This window comes from Trachemys scripta, chromosome 13, assembly GCF_013100865.1.
Source record: "Trachemys scripta elegans isolate TJP31775 chromosome 13, CAS_Tse_1.0, whole genome shotgun sequence".
Classification (NCBI taxonomy): Eukaryota; Metazoa; Chordata; order Testudines; family Emydidae; genus Trachemys; species Trachemys scripta.
This window is the reverse complement of record NC_048310.1, coordinates 25598293-25608709: the sequence shown is the minus strand read 5'-3', so window position 1 is coordinate 25608709 and position 10417 is coordinate 25598293. Positions and strand designations below refer to the sequence as shown.

Genomic DNA, 10417 nt, shown 5'->3' with positions numbered 1-10417 from the left:
CCTCTACTCCGGGTTCCAGCCCAGGGCCCTGTGGATCACAGCTGTCTACAAGTCTCCGGTAACAGCTGTGTGACAGCTACAACTCCCTGGGCCACTTCCCCATGATCTCCCCCAGCACCTTCTTTGTCCTCACCACAGGACCTACTTCCTGTTTTCCTCAGTCCTCCAGCAGCACGTCCTCTCATTCCCAGCTCCTACATGCCTCTTCCTAATTGAAGGGAGGTCTTTCTTTTAACCAGGTGCCCTGATTATCCTACCTACCTTAATTGGTTCTAGTAGCTTCCTAATTGGCTCCAGGTGTCCTAATTAGCCTGCTTGCCTTAATTGGTTCTAGCAAGTTCCTGATTGTTCTGGAATAGTCCCTGTTATTTTACCCAGGGGAAAGGGACCTGCTTAATCTGGGGCTAGTGCATCTACCTTCCACCACTCTCCTGTAGCACCTCACTCCCGTTCCTGTTTTTTTCATTAGTTGTCCCCCGTATTTATTTGGTATCATGGACCTGTGGATCCTCCCCTTAGGCTGGGGGGAGGTCCTTTAAAAGGATACCAACAGGACCACGCTCCTATAGCCATTTGGCCTGACCCAGTCACAGTACCTAACTGAGCAAACACCTAATAGCATTACACTTCAGGTTCATCTGTTTAGAAAGGCATAACAATGGCCAATGGACAAGAGGGTGTTTTGTAAGTTACTATATCAACTGCAGAGTTTGCAAGATGGTTTTCAGAGGTTTAAAAAAAAAGTTAATGTAAGAAAAACATATCAAGAATGTCTAGGGAATCTTAAGATTTCCTAATTTATTACAATAAATTAGATCTGTGAAGTATGTTGAAGTATACTTTACCTAATAACAAAAGCCAGATGTGCCTTTGCAACACCAGAGAAACAGAAACCTTGACCACCAAACCAAACTTCAAATATTTAACACCACTGTAAAGTCTGTCTTACTATAAGGCACTGACACTTAGAAACTTTATCAAGATCTTATTAGCTAAACTCCAAGTTTTTAAAACAGCTGCCTTAGACAAATCTTCAACATCAGATGGTTGGAAAAAATTCACAAATTAAGAGGTTTGGAGGAGGAAACAAACTGTTAGGACAGGAAATGATGGTACAAAAACAGAGATGGCTAGAACACGTGGAGGAAAGACCCTAACAACCCAAGCTTTGGACTGGAATCCCAAGGGCAGGAGGAGATGAGGTAGACTGAGGACAACATGGAAATGCACAACAGAAACAGAACTGAAAGCTATTAAAATGACATAGGAAGAAACTAAGACTCCGAAGATGGGAGCCAGTGGTGAAGGTCTTGTGTATGATGCGGATTAAAGAGAATAAGTAGCATAAGTCATACTTCACCTTATGTATAAGTGCATTATAAAATACTTAAGTGTATTATACCAGGATGGCTCTGACAATTGGTAATGTCATAAAACCCCTTTTACTGCTATGCTGTTGATTTAAATCCAGCCCATGACAGGAATGAGTTAAAGTTAAAATCATCTGATGGCTGCTCATTGGTCTCTGTTGGGGCTGAATTTTTCCCTTGTCCACAGCTGACCTCTTTCATTCCCTATTGGGAGGCTTAGTTAGTGTAAGCCAAAATGGCACAAGTTCTGATTTCCACCCCTAGAGAACAGGAATATCTTTGGTATCCTCAGACTTCAAGGTTTCTTTCAATTCTGGTTCTCCAGCATTCCGATTGTTCTACCTGTCTGCCACTTCCAAGAAACTTCTTTTGGCTTGGAAATCTTTAGAAAGTACTGTAATGGTCTTTTCTGTCCCTCCAGCTTCTAATGGAGGGAGGGCAGTAGGCTACTCTGCAAAATCCTGGTGCTCATTTGTTACCATTCAGGAGAAACGTCATTAGAGGTCAATTGGGATAGCTGGTACAAGCAGGAAGTTAAATACTGCTTCTGAGTTAAGGTGCAAGACACTAGCTGAGAAGTTTGGCTCACTGCTGACCATATACTTTGGCTTGCAGATAAGCAGAGAACTACAATACACAAGTCTGGGACTCTTCGCCATTGTTAATTATTGGTATGTCACTTTAAGATGAGTCACTTTTGGTGACGGGGGTGGGGAAGGGGAGGAGGTTGTCATCATATAATGGTAATTTGTAAGTGAAAAGTATTATTTCTATTAGCGGTAGACCCTGCCAATGGCAAAGTGAGTTTTTAATTAACTATAACTCAGCCTTTGATGGTAATTACACTTTTTTTATGTTATCCAAAAATTGTCATATAATTCTTTACAATATGAAGTCCAGTGATTTAATTGTATTTTAAAAAATGTGTTGAAGGGTTTTTTAATTTCTACACTAGCGAGCTTACAGTGGTAAAGCTGTACCAATGCAGCTGTTCCGCTGTAAGATTGCTTGTGTAGTTGCTCTATGCTAGCGGGAGTGAGCAAAACCACCTCCACGAATGGCAGTAGCTATGTCAGCAGGAGAAGCGCTCCCCTGCCATACCGCTGTGCATGCTGGCACTTATGTTGGTGTAATTTACGTTGCTGGGGGGGAGGGGGTGTTTTCACACCCCTGAGTGACATAAGTTATACCAACTAAAGTGGTAGTATAGACATGGCCTTATTGGAAGTCAGTGCCTTCCTAGCTCAACTCAAGCAAAATGCAAAATTTAGCGCTGAACCAAATTCCTAAATAAAAAATATGTGCTCTTGTCCATCTGAAATGAATGAAGGATTCCTATCAGTGTCTGAACATGTTATCCATCCAAAGACAAAATAACTAGCCAAATCCATTGGTCCAATTAATTTTCTTTTTTTATCAACTTTTAATTCAGTTTGTGCATATGTTCTTTAAAAAATAATTCCCAGAACTGGATGTGTTGTTACCTACTGGATCTACTCTACATATGTAGCACTTACATTGATTGACCCAGCTGAATTTAATAGCTTTGACGTGGCAGTCATTTGAAACTTCTCACTATAGGTTAGAAATTATGGGACAAATTATGCTTTCCCTCCATGTCCTCCAACCCCCCAATCAGCAGAAGACCATAATTTGGCTGGCTGCACATGGGCACACAAGGGATCGGAGCTAGCATTATTGTTAGCTAAAAGGGCATGTTTGGATGGGGCAAGACTGTGGCCATGTTTCACCCTTCTGTGCATGAGACAGCATTGGCAGGGAGTGCATGTTACCTGGAGCTAGACACCCTCTGTAATGTGCTGCTTTCTAGCACCCCAGATAGGATTAAGCTTTCTGGTAAGTATAATGGGACAGATTCTGTGCTGTGCCACCTGAAGGCACAGCCAAGACGGAGAGGGGCAAATACCACTTTTTGCCATGGTTGAGCTGCCTGGATTCTGCCTCTGCTGGCGGCCACTGTGGCCCACTCACCCTCTCTCCCACTCTGTTGTAAGTTAAGTAGCCCCTAAGGGGTTCTTGCATCTGAAGAAGTGAGGTTCTTACCCACGAAAGCTTATGCTCCCAATACTTCTGTTAGTCTCAAAGGTGCCACAGGACCCTCTGTTGCTTTTAGCCCCTAAGGGTTCATCTAATTTACCAGCCTATCCTAGGCTGCCTATATTCTGCAGCCCAGAATCCCCTGTAGTGCTGAGTGTAATGGGCATGCACCTCCCTCTCCAGCCTGACAGGGGGGCAGCATAGGGCCACTTCCATTGGCCTTATACAAAGCGGGAATTGGAATAGGCTCCACAGCCTGCTATTGCTAGAGACGCTGTCTCCACTCCAGAGGCTCACGGGATCATACTTCTTTCACCTCATGCTTTTAAAATTTCCTGATATAATCAGGTGCTTTCCCTGATTAGTGATCATAAATTGTAATTGAAAACTGCCTTCCATTTACTCCATGTAAGCAGTTATTTCTGGTAAACACAACAATAATCATTCATAAATGATGATGGGACATTACTAATATAGGTGTTTAGTTTGCCATGCCAAACCAAAGGAATTTCGTTTGTGAAACATTCAGTTAAGTTTAATAAGGTCCACATTTTCCATTGAGTAGAACCACACCTCCAAACATAAATGCATGCAATTGTGCACCTATGTTTGTATTTACATATTATCACAACTGTGTGCACAATTACTATGATAATGCAGTCATGGTAATGATGTGTATTTGTGCACAAAGGTAGGTATGTGACAGTATGTGACAGACATGCCTGTTTGCACCTAGACCCTCATTTTCAAGTATTTGTGGCTGTCTGATTTAAATATACCAAAACAAAGGCATTCTGAACACTTTAGTGCCTTTTTGTTTTCTTCTTCCATAACAGTGCAAAGTTAGGTGGTGTTTGTAAAGAAATTCCTAGTAAAAACTACTATTTGTACACTCGATAGAATTTAATCTGGAAATATATTTTGCTGGAATGTTGGTGCTGCATGAATGTATTGAATTCAAGGCATCTAAAATATTTAACACATGGGCAGAGTTCCTGAGCTGAATGAGAGGAGTTATGTTCAAAATCTTATGTGTGTTTAACTAAAGTTGGGACTATCTGTTTTACTGAATTAATAAATGATTAGATTACTGAAATCACATTTTATATTAGTTCCCAGTCATTTTAATTATTCAATCAGTGTTTTGGAACCTACATAACTTTCTGAGCCAAAATATGTATTTACTTCAGGCTGGAGCTAAATCATACTATCCAATGCATTGTTAACTTTGTCACCTCAGTTAAGGGTACTATAGCAACCCCTTATGTAGACAAATAAGGAAGCTTTTCTCCCTTCTGTATGTTTTATCTAGTTACAGTGAAAATGTGTCTGCTCGGAGTATGGTATTGGACTTAATTGCTTTTTTCTTGGATCTGTGAACAAAACATCTTTGTTCATTAATCATTATACTCTGTTTCTGGTCTTTGGTTCATTTAAAAAAAAACAAATTAAAGACACGAAAATCAATATGACAGCATTTGTGTGTAGTGATTAATTTATGATTTGTGCTTTGATTTTCAGAGGCTCTGCTTCTTGAACAGCACGATTACACTATCAAATAGAATTGCAATTATTTTGTTATGTAACTTCAGTTAATGGCACTGGGAGTTAATGGAGTGTATACCTATAAATCCTATTTCTGATTTTTTCCCCCGTAGAATAAAATTTATCTTGTAATATCACTAAATAATCATATAATGAGAATTTTTAGGTGCTTTATTGGGTATAATTTTAAATAGCCATTTTTATTACTCTTGGAAACTGACCTGACCCATTTTGGGAGAAGAAACTGTCACCTCATAAATATCTAAAATGTATTCAAAATGTGACCTGGATTGGAAAGTAGGTGGCTCCAGAATCTAGCTCATTAGTCATAGAAAAATGTAACATATTCACTAGACTTCCAGCTTCCTCTGCAGTATTTCACTCCAATTGTTACCTTTATTTTAAATTGTAGGTGTCCTCTTGCAAGTGGGGCTTTGATGTCACTAACTGGAGTCAAACATGATATAGGAAAGCGCTGTGCTGTGCAAGTCTCTATGTAGCTGAGCTAGACTTCAGTGCTTTTCTGATTCAGAGTGCCTCATGGTGTCAGAGACTGAGACATTTGTCAAACTGTGAAGAGTTCAGGCGATTCAAGGGAAAGCTCCATTACACACTAAACTTGCCTTATTCCATATAATCCCAGACCACAGTGAAAAAACTATGGGGGAGTGGTTTGATCAGGAGTGGAAACAAAGGGTAAAATCCTGGCTCTGCTGAAGTCAATGGTAAAACTCCCATAGACTTCAAAGGGGCAGGATTTCACACAAAGTCTTATTGCAGGGTTCAATCCAGCCCAGGCTGGCTGGCAGAAAATCATTATGAAACAAGTTAGTGACCTCTGTGACCAGGCCCTAGTGGACATCACGAATCCACCACATCAGATGGAATTACTTGTAGCTTTAGCAGACAGACAAAAGGAATAGTGTGCATGGAGACAAGTGTACTTTCTCGCTCGGAGAGGTGGACCCCTCCAGAGCAAAGGTTGTGGCACGTTGTTAAGATGGTTGGGGTCGGGATGCTTCTATTGTTATTGCTCCTACAGTATCTTTCCTGTAGGTAAATAGAGGACTTTACTTTCCAGAACTACCTCTCAAGAAAATTAAGGTCACCTAAAATATTACTTCCCCCACACCCTGAAAAGTCAGATCAGATGTGGCACTTCAAACCCCATTGATTTCAATGGGAATGATGATGCGCTGTCATTTTTGGGGTCAGGCCCAAACATTGACTGGTGTGAAAGACCAGAACTTCTTTAACTTATTGTGTATGGAGACAGGAAAGGTCACTCTGAGACACTAAAGTGAGATTGAGAAGATCTGGATTTGGTTCATGCTTTTTCCACAGACTTCCTCTGTAATCTTAGACAAGTTGCTTAAGCTCTCTGTGCCTCAGATCCTCATCTGTGACACTGGAATAACTGTAGTTTCATTTCTCACAGGGCTGCTGCGAGGATAAACTCATTGTTTGTGAGGTGCTTAGCACTGCCGTGGTGGGGGCTAGTTATGAACCTAAATAGAGGTTTCTCTTCTCTCCAAAGAACAATTGTTGTTTTTGCAGTGTCCGCACTCATGCACTTCAGAAACAAAAGTGTATCAATAGCAAATGCTTTATAAAGGACTCCAGACTAATTATTTTGCTGCCAATTATGAAAGCAATTGTGACATGCCTCACTGTAGATTTTTTTTACACTGTGCACTTTCATGGCACTGTAGAAAGAATTTAATTTTAGACGTTTCAGTTGACAGACATGCTGGTGCCAGATACGTATTTCAGATCATTGTCATTATTGTGCTCTATTTTTAAGTTCAAGTGCCAGCCAACCTAAAGAGCACAGCATACGTCTGTGCTGGGTGTTATGCATGCATACTACCAGGCTGAAATCTTCCCAGCCTTAGCACGACACCACTAAATTAACTTTTATACTTCTCTGCTGTGGCAAAAGAGAAACATTTAAAGGGGTATTTTTCAAAATCAGAAAACAAGGCTTGGCATGAAATCCTTGCTCCCCCCGCCCCCGGAGATATCTGCTATGGGCGTCGACAATTGTTAAGATGCTTGCCTATCAACAGCCTCTCAAGAAAGAATTTTAAATGGTTTTGTGACGTCAAGGGGGCCCAAGAAAAAACAGTCCATTGCCAAGTTAACTCCCTCATTGAAATCACACAGTAAGAAACAGATAACACAAAAATGAAACCTTTTCACACAATGGCTGATCAATGACACGTTCCTAGCATCTCTAATAAGCCAAAGAATTTATCCTTGGTTGTAGGGTAAGGAAGTGACTAAGGAAGATGAGCTTTCAAAGAATCACCCTCTAATTTACATCCTTAATGAGGAGCCACCCAAATCGCTCTGCCATTGACTCCTTGTCTGGGCAGAATGTCTGAGGGTAACATGGAGCATGGAAAGGTGCCTGGAAATGCAGTGGCTAGGTTGCAGCCTGCAAGAGGGAACAACTTAAGCATGATGGACAAAAAATTGAATCTTTTGAATGAAAAGGTAGATAAATTATTGAGTTTCCAAGAAGACTTGACTGGCAAGCTGCAAAAGGTGAACCGAGGCATTGATGACATAGGAAAGAACATTGATAAGTTAACAGCATCCCAAGCATCCACTGCTCAGACTGATACAACAAAAAGATGCCCAAAACCTGGGGACAGCATTCACCCGTCTGAGACTGAAACTGTGTGCTCAGAAATGTTGAAGCTGATGAGAGCTACACAGCAAGATGCCTTGAAGCACAGGGAGAGGCTGGAAAAGATAGAAAAAATGGTTGATACTGTGGATAAAGTCATTACATTTGTGGGAGAGACATTCAAAAATTCTAAAGTAGTGGATTTCATTCTGAGAGGCACTGTACCCTGGAAGAAAGGGAATTTGGTTGAAATCCTAATGGAGGTTGGTTTTATTTTACTGTTCACAATCCTTTTCTTGTTAAGGAGAAGGACTCCAGGCTTTCCTGTTAATTTCTTACATAATGCATGTGTGTGTTCAGGCTTTCCTCTCTCAGTATTAGGCATAAGAATAAATGGTATAGTGCAGAAAACATGCTAGGAAGGTTTCAAATAGGTGTAAAGACTAGGTCTCTGAACTGAGGAGTTGACAATTTAAGGGCCAAAATCTGTCCTCAGTTACACCCTGGCCAATAACATTCAAGTTAGTTGTGGAATCCAGCCCTAGATGAAGAATAATAAATAGTTAACGTACTGTGAAAGTGACAGAACGGGATTCTGTTTTCTGACAATTTAGGCATCAAGGGCCAAACTCTGCCCTCATTTACGTTCAGACAATTTCAGTGACTTCAATGGAACATGGGCCTAATTCTTCCCAATTACATCTGTGCAATTCTATTGATTTCATCCAACCATCGGATCAATAGGGCTGTGAGTGCAGGACACTAACTCATAACCATTTCTTATTATGGAAATGGTTTGTAGTGTCAGCAGGGTATTTTGGAATTCATTGGTTTTCTCTTTTTTAAACAATGAACTGGCACCTACAATGAATATGTGCTGTTTCAGTGTTGAGTCTTATTTGTCATCAGTCATTACTATTTGTGTCCCATCATGAGAAACAAAGAATAAACTGCACAATGAAGTGTATGTGGGACATGGTCTCATTCCAGCAGATCTCATAATATGGGGGTGGTAAAAACATGATTGCATTAGGAACGACTTTACTTGCAATGGAATTATTTGAATACTCTGTGAATGCTCCTGGCTTTATAAATATTTGTGTACAAATCAAAATAACTTGAAAAAAACAACAATTAAAATATATGGGTGGAATGTGCATTTGAGCTCTTAGAAAAATGAGACTGTAATAGACCTCAGTATAGATCAGGAGGGTGTTGTGCAGATTTTCAGATACAGCTCTAACAGTCCATCTCTGTACACATATGCAGAACCACTACTCTTTCAGAGACTAACAATTGAACCAGATTGTGAGATTTTTGTTGTTGTTTTTTGGTTAAATTTCTAGTGGAAACTGGGTTGAGATCACTAAAAAACCCCGTCTACAGTTACGTGGTGCCAGTACTTGCAGTCTGTTCCAACTGAAGTGTGCTACAATAGTAGAAGACATGAAAAAAGTGATTTAAAAATTGATGTGCTTTAGGTTTAAAGATATGATTATTACGAGCACCTGCAATGTGCTTGGCACTATGCAATACCTGGAGACAGCTAGGATCCTGCTTCATAGGGCTTACTCTCCAAATTGGACAGACAAGTACATAGTACACTAGATGGCCAGGTAAAGAACAACTTCAAAACTAGTTTTTACATTTCTTTCTTTGCTAGATTCACTGAAAGACTTATTGGAAGAAAGATGTTTAGGAGGGATTATAAAGGTAGGGTGGCCATGTAATGCACAAGAGACAACTCCATATGTGGTTATAAGAAGAACAGGAGTACTTGTGGCACCTTAGAGACTAACAAATTTATTAGAGCATAAGCTTTTGTGGACTACAGCCCACTTCTTCGGATGCATATAGAATGGAACATATAATGAGGAGATATATATACACACATACAGAGAGCATAAACAGGTGGGAGTTGTCTTACCAACTCTGAGAGGCCAATTAATTAAGAGAAAAAAAACTTTTGAAGTGATAATCAAGCTAGCCGAGTACAGACAGTGTGATAAGAAGTGTGAGAGTACTTACAAGGGGAGATAGAGTCAACGTTTGTAATGGCTCAGCCATTCCCAGTCCTTATTCAAACCGGAGTTGATTGTGTCTAGTTTGCATATCAATTCTAGCTCTGCAGTCTCTCTTTGGAGTCTGTTTTTGAAGTTTTTCTGTTGTAATATAGCCACCCGCAGGTCTGTCACTGAATGACCAGACAGGTTAAAGTGTTCTCCCACTGGTTTTTGAGTATTTTGATTCCTGATGTCAGATTTGTGTCCATTAATTCTTTTGCGTAGAGACTGTCCGGTTTGGCCAATGTACATGGCAGAGGGGCATTGCTGGCACATGATGGCATATATCACATTGGTAGATGTGCAGGTGAACGAGCCCCTGATGGTATGGCTGATGTGATTAGGTCCTATGATGATGTCACTTGAATAGATATGTGGACAGAGTTGGCATCGGGGTTTGTTACAAGGATAGGTTCCTGGGTTAGTGGTTTTGTTCAGTGATGTGTGGTTGCTGGTGAGTATTTGCTTTAGGTTGGGGGGTTGTCTGTAAGCGAGGACAGGTCTGTCTCCCAAGATCTGTGAGAATAAAGGATCATCTTTCAGGATAGGTTGTAGATCTCTGATGATGCGCTGGAGAGGTTTTAGTTGGGGGCTGAAGGTGACAGCTAGTGGTGTTCTGTTATTTTCTTTGTTGGGCCTGTCTTGTAGGAGGTGACTTCTGGGTACTCGTCTGGCTCTGTCAATCTGTTTTTTCACTTCAGCAGGTGGGTATTGTAGTTTTAAGAATGCTTGATAGAGATCTTGTA

At 40.6% G+C, this 10417-nt stretch overlaps 1 protein-coding gene across 1 annotated transcript in view; it reads left to right on the top strand.

Moving 5' to 3' along the window:
* Positions 1 to 7135: 7135 nt before the first annotated feature.
* Positions 7136 to 10417, top strand: part of MYLK3 (myosin light chain kinase 3) — a 45255-nt gene continuing 41973 nt past the window's right edge. The window contains exon 1 of the mRNA XM_034788799.1: positions 7136 to 7871. Coding sequence (XP_034644690.1) covers positions 7353 to 7871 — 519 coding nt within the window. The 5' untranslated portion in view covers positions 7136 to 7352. The remainder of the gene's footprint in view (positions 7872 to 10417) is intronic.